General features: G+C 41.4%; 1 protein-coding gene across 4 annotated transcripts in view; it reads right to left on the bottom strand.

Annotated features, from left to right (window-relative positions):
* The window catches only part of melk (maternal embryonic leucine zipper kinase), a 93,775-nt gene that overhangs the window by 10,784 nt on the left and 68,617 nt on the right, over positions 1-14,374 (bottom strand). For all 4 annotated transcript variants that reach the window (XM_073023995.1, XM_073023979.1, XM_073023986.1 and 1 more), the window contains 2 exons: positions 12,442-12,529; positions 9,337-9,505 (listed from right to left, as the gene is read on the bottom strand). In XM_073023995.1, coding sequence (XP_072880096.1) covers positions 9,337-9,505; positions 12,442-12,529 — 257 coding nt within the window. The remainder of the gene's footprint in view (positions 1-9,336; positions 9,506-12,441; positions 12,530-14,374) is intronic.

Genomic DNA, 14,374 nt, shown 5'->3' with positions numbered 1-14,374 from the left:
GAATTTTCTTCAAGGATCTATTTGCATATAATGTATTGTCAGAGAAAATAAATATGATGATCCTTTAATGATTCGGTATTTAAAGTAAGCCAGGTTGGGTTATTAGACCATCTAAAGTATTCCAAAATAATTTACTTTAAAAGATTTCTCAGGATGGTAGTGTGAATTACTGCATAACAGATGATAGTATCAGGCAAGCATAGCTACATTTCTGTGAGACTGCAGAGAAAGGACAAATACAAGCTGCATGTTAGATCAGCACTTTATTCTCTGGAGTGTAGGAGAAGGAGGGGAGATTTGGTAGAGGTTTACAAAATTATAAGGTTTCAGATAGGGGAAATGCAACCAGGCTTTTTCCATTGAGGTTGGGTGAGACTATAACTAGAGGTCATAGGTTAAGAGTGAAAGTAAAATATTTAAGAGAACCTGAGGGGGAATCTTCACTCAGAGGGTGATGAGAGTGTGGAATGACCTGCCGGCACAAATGGTGCATGTAGTTTCGTTTTCAACATTTAAGAGAAATTTGGATAAGTACATGGATGGGAAGGGTATGGAGAGCTACAGTATGATCTATACCTTGACTAAAGGGACTATGCAGAATAATCAAATGGGCCAAAAGGTCAGTTTCTATGCTGTAGTGCTTTGACTCTATTGCTCGAGTTCATACAAAGAAGGCTTTTAGTATGCTTGCCTGCACAGAGCTAGGCATTGGGTATAGGAGCTGGGAAATCAGACGCCATGTTACAGCTATATGAAATGTTGGTAGTATTGCATTTGGAGTATTATGTGGTGCTCAGGTTTCTACTCTTTAGGAAGGTCGTGGTAAAGAAAGACTCTCACATGATGGATTGGATAGTGGACTACTTGACAGATAGACCTCAGTATGTGCGGTTGGGAGACTGTAGGTCTGACACGGTGGTCAGCAGCACAGGGGCGCCGCAGGGAACCGTACTCTCTCCGGTCCTGTTCACCCTGTACCCATCAGACTTCCAATATAACTCGGAGTCCTGCCATGTGCAGAAGTTCGCTGATGACACGGCCATAGTGGGGTGTGTCAGGAATGGACAGGAGGAGGAGTATAGGAAACTGATACAGGACTTTGTGATATGGTGCAACTCAAACTACCTGCGTCTCAATATCACCAAGACCAAGGAGATGGTAGTGGACTTTAGGAGATCTAGGCCTCATATGGAGCCAGTGATCATTAATGGAGAATGTGTGGAGCAGGTTAAGACCTACAAGTATTTGGGAGTACAGTTAGACGAGAAGCTAGACTGGACTGCCAACACAGATGCCTTGTGCAGGAAGGCACAGAGTCGAATGTACTTCCTAAGAAGGTTGGCGTCATTCAATGTCTGTAGTGAGATGCTGAAGATGTTCTATAGGTCAGTTGTGGAGAGCGCCCTCTTCTTTGTGGTGGCGTGTTGGGGAGGAAGCATTAAGAAGAGGGACGCCTCACGTCTTAATAAGCTGGTAAGGAAGGCGGGCTCTGTCGTGGGCAAAGTACTGGAGAGTTTAACATCGGTAGCTGAGCGAAGGGCGCTGAGTAGGCTACGGTCAATTATGGATAACTCTGAACATCCTCTACATAGCACCATCCTGAGACAGAGAAGCAGTTTCAGCGACAGGTTACTATCGATGCAATGCTCCTCAGACAGGATGAAGAGGTCAATACTCCCCAATGCCATTAGGCTTTACAATTCTACCGCCAGGACTTAAGAACTTTTTAAAGCTATTATTAATGCTTTTTGAGATGGTGATTTAGATGCATATCACATTTTTTTTACTGAGTTAAGTATTGTATGTAATTAGTTTTGCTACAACAAGTGTATGGGACATTGGAAAAAAGTTGAATTTCCCCATGGGGATGAATAAAGTATCTATCTATCTATCTATCTATCTATTCACCAGGATGTTACCGAGAATGGAGAGCTGTAGTTATACAAGTGTGGATAGAATGAGTTTATTCTCATTGAAATGTTGGAGGCTGAGGGGTAATCTTGTATGGTTTATAAAATTATGAGACTTATAGATAGGGTAGGTAGTTATTCTTCCAGGGTAGGCTAGTTGAGAACTAGAGGTCAGCGGTTTAAGGTGAGGGAAAGAAATTTAAAGGAGATCCATAGTTATCTCGATATGATTACAACATTTAAAAGCACTTTGGGTAGATACTGAGATAGGAAAAGAGTAGGAAAGATATGGGCCTAATGTAGGTTAATGGGATCAGTGCCAATTATGCTTCATGCATGAGGTGGGCCTAAAAGGGACAGACAGGAATGGTGGGCTGATATCCAAATTGGCAGGTTATGATTAGTCATGTTCCTTAAGGTTCACTGTCACTAACTTTAAAGTGTTCAGAAAGTACTGTTTTATCATTTCTGTAGACAATTTATTAGTGACTTTGATAAGAGTTTCATGTTTCTAGGCTTCACTAATAGAGCTGTTCTGTGAATGGTAGCAGTCAGGTGTTTTGAAGTCAAGGAGGAACTGAAGTTAATGGGAGAGGGGCACCCTCTCCATGGCACACATCAGGTATGAGGTCTCTCAGTACTGATGTACATTGTGCAGGTGTGACTTGTATCTTGACCCTGCACTGAAAGTTAAGAGGTTCTGAAGATTTCATTATGAAAGCTTATTACCTCAAAATGCACCATAATTCAATCAAAAAATCAGTTTAAGAATTTTCTTCTTGCCATATCAAAATAAGAAAATTAGGAAAGTTGAGTTTTATTAATGAGTCATATCCTCAAAGGCAAAAAGTTCATTCATCTACTCCGCCTCTTAGTGTGACAAATTTAGCTGTCACTTTGGCATTTAATTTTCCATAACTGACATGATTCACAGAATCCCAAAAGCGTTTTTAATGCAGAAAAAATATCCAATGGAAAAAAAATGTTAAGACAAAGATTAGGATGTAATGAAGGGGATAAAAAGAAGGCTCTAAAAATAAACCAGGAAATTATAGACCAGTGAGCCTAACATCAATAGGCAGAAAGTCACTAAAAGGTATTCTAAGGGACTGGAATATGAGTATTTGGATAGACACGGACTGATTAAAGATAGTCAGTATGGCTTTTTGCGTGGTAGGTTGTGTTTAACCAATTTAACCAGGGAGATAGTCACCCCTAGGAGTCAAGAGGCAGGTAGTTGGGTGACTGTCAGGAGAGGGAAGGGGAGTAGACGGGAAGAGCAGAGCACCCCTGTGGCCTTTCCCATCAACAATAAGTATACCGTTTTGGATACTGTTGGTGGGGACGACCTACCAGGGACAAGTTGCAGTGGTTGCATCTCTGGCACCGAGACTAGACCCTCAGCTCAAAAGGGAAGGAGGGAAAAGAGGAGAGCAGTAGTGATAGGGGATTTGATAGTTAGGGGGACAGATAGGAGGTTCTGTAGAAGAGATCGAGAATCCCGGATGGTCTGTTGCCTCCCTGGTGCCAGGGTCCGCGATATCTCGGATTAAGTTCTCAGTATTCTCAAGAGGGAGGGTGAGCAGCCAGACGTCGTGGTCCATGTAGGGACCAATGACGTGGGCAGGAAGAGTGAGGAGGTCCTGAAAGGTGAGTTTAGGGAGCTAGGTGCCAAGTTAAAGGACAGGACCTCCAGGATAGCAATCTCAGGATTGCTACCAGTGCCACGTGCAGGTGGGTTTAGAAATAGTAAGATAGTGCAGATCAACATGTGGCTGAAGACATGGTGCAGGAGGGAGGGTTTCAGATTTATAGATAATTGGGCAGTTTTCCTGGGAAGGTGGGACCTGTTCTGGTGGGACATCTGAACTGGAGGGGGGCAAATATTCTTCCAGGTAGGTTTTCTAGAGAGGCTCCAGTGGATTTAAACTAGATACGAGGGGGGAGGGGAACCAGAGTGTAGAAACAGATATATGGGAGAAGGAAGAAAAAGAAGACAGTAAAGTTCTTTGTACTGTTAGAGATAAATAGAGAGGAAGAGGTGGAGAATTGCTTAAATGCATTTATTTTAATGCTATGAGCATTGTAAGAAAGGTGGATGAGCTTAGAGCATGGATTGATACCTGGAAATATGATGTTGTAGCTATTAGTGAAACATGGTTGCAGGAGGGGTGTGATGGGCAACTAAATATTCCTGGATTTCGTTGCTTCAGGTGTGATAGAATCGGAGGGACAAGAGTGGGAGGTGTTGCGTTGCTTGTCTGAGAAAATATTGCAGCTGTGGTCTGGCAGGATAGAGTAGAGGGCTTGTCTAGGGAGACTATTTGGGTGGAATTGAGGAATGGGAAAGGTGTAGTAACACTCGGTTGGAGCTTAAAAGAGTTCAGAAGGAACTCGGAGTACAGATAAGGGGGGCAAAGGAGCAGTATAGGAGGAAGCTAGAACAAAAGCTGCAGAAAAAAAGCATGAAGGAGGTGTGGGATGGGATGAAGATCATCACCGGATGCGGTGCAAAGCGGGGGGCAAACATAAGTGGAGATGTGGAGAAAGCGAACCAGCTGAACAACTTCTTCAACAGGTTCGACAGCTCAATCTCATCCTCACCGCAGAAATCCACACCAGGCTTACTTCCCTCACAGGAAAATAGCCACTCACAGGAGACCTTGCCCACGCCCAGGATTATGGCTGCACAGGTGGAAGGTCAACTGAGGAAGATCTGTACCAGCAAGGCGGCTGGACCGGATGGAGTTTCCCCACGATTACTGAGGGCCTGTGCGACTGAGCTGGGAGAACCACTACAGCGCATCTTCAACATGAGCCTGGAGCAGAGAAGAGTACCCAGACAGGGGAAAACATCCTGTATTGTCCCAGTACCGAAGAAACCACAACCAAAGGAGTTGAATGACTTCAGACCTGTTGCCTTGACGTCGCACGTGATGAAGACCATGGAGCGGCTGATAATACAGAATCTGAGGCCACAAACCAGGCACGCCCAGGATCCTCTTCAGTTTGCGTATAAGGAGAAGGTGGGAGTGGAGGATGCTATCATGTATTTGCTGCAAAAATCACTCTCTCACCTAGATGGGGTCAGTTGTGCTGTGAGGATTACATTCCTTGACTTCTCTAGTGCCTTTAACACCATCCAGCCCAAGATCTTAAGGCACAAACTAACGGAGATGGGAGCAGACTCTCACATGGTGGATTGGATAGTGGACTACTTGACAGATAGACCTCAGTATGTGCGGTTGGGAGACTGTAGGTCTGACATGGTGGTCAGCAGCACAGGAGCGCCGCAGGGAACCGTACTCTCTCCGGTCCTGTTCACCCTGTACCCATCAGACTTCCAATATAACTCGGAGTCCTGCCATGTGCAGAAGTTCGCTGATGACACGGCCATAGTGGGGTGTGTCAGGAATGGACAGGAGGAGGAGTATAGGAAACTGATACAGGACTTTGTGATATGGTGCAACTCAAACTACCTGCGTCTCAATATCACCAAGACCAAGGAGATGGTGGTGGACTTTAGGAGATCTAGGCCTCATATGGAGCCAGTGATCATTAATGGAGAATGTGTGGAGCAGGTTAAGACCTACAAGTATCTGGGAGTACAGTTAGACGAGAAGCTAGACTGGACTGCCAACACAGATGCCTTGTGCAGGAAGGCACAGAGTCGACTGTACTTCCTTAGAAGGTTGGCGTCATTCAATGTCTGTAGTGAGATGCTGAAGATGTTCTATAGGTCAGTTGTGGAGAGCGCCCTCTTCTTTGTGGTGGCGTGTTGGGGAGGAAGCATTAAGAAGAGGGACGCCTCACGTCTTAATAAGCTGGTAAGGAAGGCGGGCTCTGTCGTGGGCAAAGTACTGGAGAGTTTAACATCGGTAGCTGAGCGAAGGGCGCTGAGTAGGCTACGGTCAATTATGGAAAACTCTGAACATCCTCTACATAGCACCATCCAGAGACAGAGAAGCAGTTTCAGCGACAGGTTACTATCGATGCAATGCTCCTCAGACAGGATGAAGAGGTCAATACTCCCCAATGCCATTAGGCTTTACAATTCAACCGCCAGGACTTAAGAACTTTTTAAAAGCTATTATTAATGCTTTTTGAGATAGTGATTTAGATGCATATCATATTTTTTACTGAATTAAGTATTGTATGTAATTAGTTTTGCTACAACAAGTGTATGGGACATTGGAAAAAAAGTTGAATTTCCCCATGGGGATGAATAAAGTATCTATCTATCTATCTATCTACAGGGGTGTATTATAGGCCACCTAATGGGGAGCGCGAATTGGAGGAGCAAATTTGCAAGGAGATAGCAGATATTTGTAGTAAGCACAGGATTGTGATTGTGGGAGATCTTAATTTTCCACTCATAGATTGGGAAGCCCATATTGTAAAAGGGATGGATGGTTTGGAGTTTGTAAAATGTGTGCAGGATCGTTTTTTGCAGCAATACATAGAGATACCAACTAGAGAAAGGTCGGTGTTGGATCTCCTGTTAGGGAATGAAATAGGTCAGGTGACGGAGGCATGTGTTGGGGAATACTTCGGGTCCAGTGATCACAATGCCATTAATTTCAATATAATTATGGAGAAGGAAAGGACTGGACCTAGTATTGAGATTTTTGATTGGAGAAAGGCTAACTTTGAGGAGATGCGAAAGGATTTGGAAGGAGTGGATTGGGACAATTTATTTTATGGGAAGGATGTAATAGAGAAATGGAGGTCATTTAAAGGTGAAATTTTGAGGGTACAGAATCTTTATGTTCCTGTTAGGTTGAAAGGAAAGGTTAAAAGTTTGAGAGAGCCATAGATTTCAAGGGATATTGGAAACTTGGTTAGGAAAAAGAGAGACATCTACAATAAATATAGGCAGCATGGAGTAAATGAGGTGCTCGAGGAATACAAAGAATGTAAGGAGAATCTTAAGAAAGAAATTAGAAAAGCTAAAAGAAGATACGAGGTTGCTTTGGCAAGTAAGGTGAAAATAAATCCAAAGGGTTTCTACCGTTATATTAATAGCAAAAGGATAGTGACGGATAAAATTGGTCCCTTAGAGAATCAGAGTGGACAGCTATGTGTGGAGCTGAAAGAGATGGGGGAGATTTTGAACAATTTCTTTTCTTTGGTATTCACTAGGGAGAAGGATATTGAATTGTGTAAGGTAAGGGAAACAAATTGGGAAGTTATGGAAACTATGATGATTAAAGAGGAGGAAGTACTGGTGCTTTTAAGGAATATAAAAGTGGATAACTCTCCGGATCCTGACAGGATATTCCCTAGGACCTTGAGGGAAGTTAGTGTGGAAATAGCAGGGGCTCTGACAGAAATATTTCAAATGTCATTAGAAACGGGGATGGTGCCGGAGGATTGGTGTATTACTCATGTGGTTCCATTGTTTAAAAAGGGTTCTAAGAGTAAACCTAGCAATTATAGGCCTGTCAGTTTGACGTCAGTGGTGGGTAAATTAATGGAAAGTATTCTTAGAGATAGTAAATATAATTATCTGGATAGACAGGGTCTGATTAGGAACAGTCAACATGGATTTGTACGTGGAAGGTCATGTTTGACAAATCTTATTGAATTTTTTGAAGCGGTTACTAGGAAAGTTGACGAGGGTAAAGCAGTGGATGTTGTTTATATGGACTTCAGTAAGGGATTTTATTCCTTGGACTGTAGAAGATTGAGAGGAGATTTGAGAGAGGTATACAAAATTATGAGGGATATAGATAGGGCAAATTAAACCAGGCTTTTTCCACTGAGATTTGGTGGGACTACAACTAGAGGTCATGAGTTAAGGATGAAAGATGAAAAGTTTAAGAGGAACATGAGGGAAAACTTTACTCAGAGGGTCACGAGAGTGTGGAATGAACTGCCAGTGCAAGTGGTGCACGTGAGGTCGATTTCAAAGTTTAAAAGAAAAGTTTGGATAGGTACAGTGTGGAGGACTATGGTCCCAGTACAGGCCAATGGGAGAGGCAGTTTAAGTGGATCGGCATGGACTAGATGGGTCCAAGGGTCTGCTTTTGAGCTGTACTTTTCTATGACTCTATATGAGTCAGAAGTACAAGGCTCATATGAGCAATATGAAGTTGCTCATAGGCAATTTGCTAATAGATAAGTGATACTGCAACTAAAAAGTTAATAGTTTAAAATTTGCAGCAGAAGTTAAAGCACAAGATTGAATTGTTTGCCATTTAAACATTTGGCTGGAGAAGTTGCTGCTCAGAGAGGCAGTGAAAAAGTTGAGAGCTGAGAATTGTGTCACAAATATGCATAACTTAAGGCCTACATTTGTGAATGGCGACAACAAACAAAAACAGTCAAGAAGGTTCATTGAGTAGTTGCATTTTGATGGCCAACAGGTGGTAATTATTTCTGGCTACAACAGAATTTGAGGTAAAGCAAAGACTATGCTATGGAGCTTGCCAATAAAGTACAAATGGTGCAGGAAAACATCCAAGAGTCAAGAAGATTTACAAAATTATCGACTACCAATATTTTTATCTTACATCAATTAACAGAAACAAATAAAATTAATAAATATCCCCCCTTGCTAGAGTAGAACCATAGAACATTACAGCACAGAAACAGGCCTTTTGGCCCTTCTTGGCTGTGCCGAACCATTTTTCTGCCTAGTCCCACTGACCTGCACCTGACCCACATCCTTCCAAACCCCTCTCATCCATATACCTGTCCAAGTTTTTCTTAAATGTCAAGAGTGAGCCCACATTCACCAGTTCATCTGGCAGCTCATTCCACACTCCCACCACTCTGTGTGTGAAGAAGCCCCCCCTAGGATGTTCCCTTTAAGCTTTTCCCCCTTCACCCATGACCTGTTTTTTTTCTCCCCTAGCCTCAGTGGAAAAAGCCTGCTTGCATTCACTCTATCTATACCTATCATAATTTTATACACCTCTATCAAATCACCCCTCATTCTTCTACGCTCCAGGGAATAAAGTCCTAATCTATTCAACCTTTCTCTGTAACTCAATTTCTCAAGTCCCGGCAACATCCTTGTAAACCTTCTCTGTACTCTTTCAACCTTATTAATATCCTTCCTGTAATTAGGTGACCAAAACTGCACACAATACTCCAAATTCAGTCTCACCAATGTCTTAGACAACCTCACCATTACATTCCAACTCTTATACTCAATACTTTGATTTATAAAGGCCAATGTACCAAAAGGTCTCTTTACAACCCTATCTGCTTGTGACGCCACTTTTAGGGAATTATGTATCTGTACTCCCAGATCCCTCTGTTCTACTGCACTCCTCAGTGTCCTACCATTACTACTTCTAGTATGTTCAACTCCTCATACTACTCCTCAGTATGTTCAACATAACTGATTCCACAGTTTAACCACTCAATCTGATTTTTAACAATGGATCAATTGGTAAAGTTAACCTGAAAGACTAACCTTGATCTTCCTTGGTCCATCTTTAAAAGGTCTTTTCCGTTTGCTAGGAGTTAGCATTGTGATCACCTTGTCCAACCCCCGCTCCAAGCTTCCAAACATCTTGGTTCCCTTTTTCTTTTGGCTGCTTTCACCATTATTCTGATATAAATTAATGTCCAATGAACGAGTCCTGTAAGTTCCAACATTTAATAGGTTCTTTTATTTTAATATGAAAAGCCTAATCCACTCCTTATAAAGCAGAACCAAAATTGTGCAAATAATAAAACTACATAATTTTCATCATCACTGAGTGGATCTTTTGTTAATTTACAGTGTTCTTCACTTAACAGTTCAGGAGCCCTTAGACCTACCAGGATGAGAGTTGGTTTATGACTGACCTTGAATAATAACCATTTGTGAACATGCAGCAATATGCAAACGCTCCACTGGGAGTCTGGTATCTTATGAGTGGTTTCATAAAGTATATGGTACAAAGAGAAATACCACTGGCAAAATTTTCAGATGATACAAACCTAATGAAAATGACAGATTTGAAAGCTGAATAAGATAAATTACAGGAAGAACTGAATTGATTAGGGAAGTATGCCAAGAAGAGAAAGAAGAAATTCAAAGATTAAAAATGCAAAGTGTTTCAGAAATCAGACAGGACCTACTACATGTGGTTGTTAAAAGGGAAATCCAATCTCCATTGATAATAATTGAAATCTTAATAATGAGTGAAGAGTTAAGAAAACAAAAAGAGGTTCAACTGAAATTTTAAATAATCCTGTAGAAAAATAATACTATAGTCCCTAAATACAGAAGACAGAAAGTAAAATCATTGGGTCATAGTTATACAGCACAGAAACAAAGGCCCTCCAGCCCACCTTGTCTATGCTGACAATCATACCCACCAATACCACTTGTATGCATAATTCTATGTTCTCCATTCCTTGCTCATTCAAGTACCTGAATAGATGCTTCTTAAATGCTGTTACCATTCCACTTCCACCACCTCTTGCATCTCATTCCAGATGCCAACCAGTCTTTATGGTTTAAAAACAAAAACAGCTCCTCAGATCCCCTTTAAAGCTCTCCTCACTCATGTATACCCTCCATGGGTACCCTACCATGACGACCCTACCATGGGAAATGAACAAACGACAGAAAATCTGCAGGTGCTGGAAATCCAAGCAACTCACATAAAATGCTGGAGGAACTCAATAGGCCAGGCAGCATTTATGGAAAAGAGTACAGTTGACGTTTCAGGCTGAGATCCTTCAGCATGGGAAATGAACACTGACTATCTATAGTCTTTTATCTACCAGGGCTCTAATAGTTTATGTACTTTTATCGTGTCACCTCTCAGCTTCCTTCACTCCTGAGAAGACAGACCATGGATATTCAACCTCTCCTTAGAACGCAAGCCATCCAAACCAGTCAATACTTTTGTGAATCCTTTCTGCACTTTTTCTATTTTAATCACTTTCATCCTATAGCGTTATGGCTGGATAGATTGCATTAAGAAACTTCTTAACTGATTTTAAGGTACTTAAGAGAATCTTGATTGCAACCAACTGTTTCACTTGATGCAGAACAGAAACAGTCTTTGTTCAGAATACCAGAAGAGATACTGAGTGGGCTATTTGGAAAAGACATCAAGTGGAATGGTGTGCCCCACCCCCATCAAGTTTTATTCAAAGTAAAAAAAATTATTTTGGAAAATAGTGATCTGGACTTCCATGAGAAATGCCATTAGTTTTTGTCGAACAGAACTAAATTCATTTCTCTCGAGGCAACCTCAGACTACCAAACAAGGGTGTGGAAATACTAAACTTCTTCAGAGTTGTTTTCCAGCTCTTCTCCAAATGCATTCTTGTATTAGATGTATTATGCATTACCAACTCCCTGCAGTTTCCCAGCAGTTATGTTGGGAAATCTGTTGTTTGCTGAAGTATAAGGTTAAATAATTCCACTAATTCAATGAACAACCTTTTGGATAATTGCTTTTTAGTGATTGATTTTAAAATACGTGCAAGTTAATAGTTTTATTTATTTTATTAATTACATTTTAGTAGTGTGATTTTTATAGTTTGCACATGAAAGACATTCAAATTGTTAGCTTTAGCAGCTGGGAGCTTGGCTTAACCAGCTATTAAAGGGCAAACACAAGGAAATACTGGAAATTCAAACAACACACACAAAATGCTGATGTAACGCAGCAGGTTAGGCAGCATCTATAGGGAGAAGCGCTGTCGGGGTCTCGGCCCAAAACGTTGACAGAGCTTCTCCCTATAGATACTGCCTGACCTGCTGCGTTCCACCAACATTTTGTGTGTGTTGCCAGCTATTAAAGCATTTCTTTGGGCGTGGTGTTATCAATTAATCAGAGCTGTTGGAAGAAGATGGTGTTTTAAGATCTGCATAAGTGTGAACTTATCAGGAGGGGATGAAGAAAATGTCAGAAGCTTACTGTTTGGAAATTTCAGGAAAATAACATACTTGCGTGCATTAACATGCCTTCAAATGCCAATATATACTTTGAGGTGCAATTCCCAGATATGAATAAGTACTCTAATCAAGATACAGCTTGGACTCTGATAACAATTTCCAGCTCTTGAGATAAAGGCCAACATTTAATAATTTTGTAATTGTATTTTTTACTTTTCTTTAAAAACTGATTTCTGTATTGGGGAACTTTTAAATTTAGTACCAAATTCACAAGTTCTTCCTATTTGGAAAATATCCAATGCCGGTAGTAGTTTAAGGAAAGGAAACTGGAACTGAAATGGGAGGAGCTATGTATATCTGCTAATTCTACTGATGGCATTTCTTTTATTTATTGGGATACTGTGCAGAATAGGCTCTCCGAGCCACGCCGCCCAGCAACCCCCCAATGTAAACCTAGCAATGAACAATTAATCTACAAAATGGTACATCTTTTGGACTATGGGAGGAAACCAGAGCACCCAGAGGAAACCCGTGTGGTCAAGGGGAGAACGTACAAACACCTCACAGGCAGTGGTGGTTACAGAAAATAATTGTATGTGAAGACAAAAAGAGTTTCCCCAATAATTAAATGTTCTACTGCTTACTTTGAATCATACAGTTGCTGTATGCACATACCGTCTTTCTGGACTAAATGCAGCAGCTGTATGTTCCTGTGGGACATCTTGGTTTGAATCCTGATTTAAAGATGTCTCTTTGACCACAGCTGACAGTTAAACAATGAGACAAAGAAATTAAAACGTAATACAAAATAAAAACCTTTCAATATTTGCTTTAAACTCAGCTCAAACATAAAATTTCCAGCAAAGTTTTGTAGCTATGCAAAAACAAATCAAAGTTTCAATACAAGTCAGTATGCAAGTACAAAAATGTATTTCCTGTCATTGATGGGTATTATTACCATTCAGTACAAGTAGTGATATTTAAAATACTGACTTTCTTCAAAGTAAACACAATTTTTAAGAACGGATTAAAAAAACGTATTCTAACTTGGAAAAAGGCAAGTGAAAGCCAATCACAAACAAGAGAAAATCTGCACATGCTGGAAATCCGAGCAACTCACACAAAACGCTGGAGGGACGTTTCAGGCTGAAACCCTTCAGCAGGACTGGAGAAAAAATGCTGAGGAGTAGATTTAAAAGGTGGGGGGGGGGGAAGGGGGAGAGAAGGGAAACACAAGGTGATAAGTAAAACCTGATGGGGGAGGGATGAAGTAAAGAGCTGGGAAGTTGATTGGCGAAAGAGACAGAAGACCATGGAAGAAAGAAAGGCGGGGGAGGAACCCCAGAGGGAGACAATGGGCAGGGAGGGAGATAAGGTGAGAGAGGGAAAAGGGGATGGAAAATGGTGAAGTGGGGGGAGCATGGGGGATATTACCATATGTTTGAGAAATTGATTTTCATGCCATAGGCTGGAGGCTACCCAAACAGAATATAAGGTTGTTCCTCCAACCTGAGTGTGGTCTCATCACGACAGTGATGCAGGCCATAGATGGACATATCGCAATGGGAATGGGAAGTGGAATTAAAATGGGCCCTGAATGGTAATGAGTGAAGAGGTGTAGGGGCAGGTGTAGCACTTGTTCCACTTGTAAGGACAAGTGCCAGGAGGGAGATCAGTAGGGAGAGACGAATGGACAAGGGAGTCGCATAGGGAGCAACCACTATGATAAGCAGAAAGTGGGTGGGAGGGAGAGGTGTGCTTGGAGGTGGGATCCTGTTGGAGATGGTGGAAGCTTTGGAGAATTATGTGCTGGAAGTGAAGGCTGGTGGAGCAGCAGATGAGGACAAGAGGAACTCTATCCCTTGTAGGATGGCAGGAGGATGGGGTGAGAGCAGACATGCGTGAAATGGAAAAGATGTGGTTGAGGGCAGCTTTGAAGGTGGAGGAAGGGAAGCCCCTTCATTTGAGAAAGGAGGACATCCTTCATTCTAGAATGAAAAGCCTCATCCTGAGAGCAGTTGCGGCAGAGACAGAGGAATTGAGAGAAGAGGATGGCACTTTTACAAGTAACAGGGTGGGAAGAGATATATTCCAGGCAAATGTGAGAGCCTGTGGGTCCATAATAGATATCAGTGGATAAGTTGTCTCCAGAGATAGAGACAGTGAGATTGAGAAAGGGGAGGGAAGTGTCAGAAATGGACCAGATAAATTTGAGGGCAAGGTGGAAGTTGGAGGCGAAGTGAAAACCAATGCAAGTTTTGTGTTTGAAAGATAATTTTGTTTGGAAAGAGTTAAGAAGGAAGCAGGACATTGGTTTTCTTTACATTTTCCTTTAAATCATAAAACGATGAAAAAGTTAGTTCCTCTATATTAGCATTTAATTTTAAATTATGCAATATCTAAAGTGTGTTATTTATTCCATGTGAAGCAAAAATCAGCCAAAAAAGTTTATACTGTTTTATGAATACCTCCTATATTCACTAAACAGTTATATTGATGACTTCTGTATATTCTCAATGTCTTCTCTGTGGAATCACAACTATATGTCTTTGAACTACAGTTATGCCACAGGTCTCTCACTCTTCCAATTAAGTTGTTCTATGTAGCT

This window comes from Hemitrygon akajei, chromosome 2 (assembly GCF_048418815.1).
Source record: "Hemitrygon akajei chromosome 2, sHemAka1.3, whole genome shotgun sequence".
NCBI lineage: Eukaryota > Metazoa > Chordata > Chondrichthyes > Myliobatiformes > Dasyatidae > Hemitrygon > Hemitrygon akajei.
Note: the sequence above shows the minus strand (reverse complement) of the source record. Positions and strands in the feature narration are given on the sequence as shown.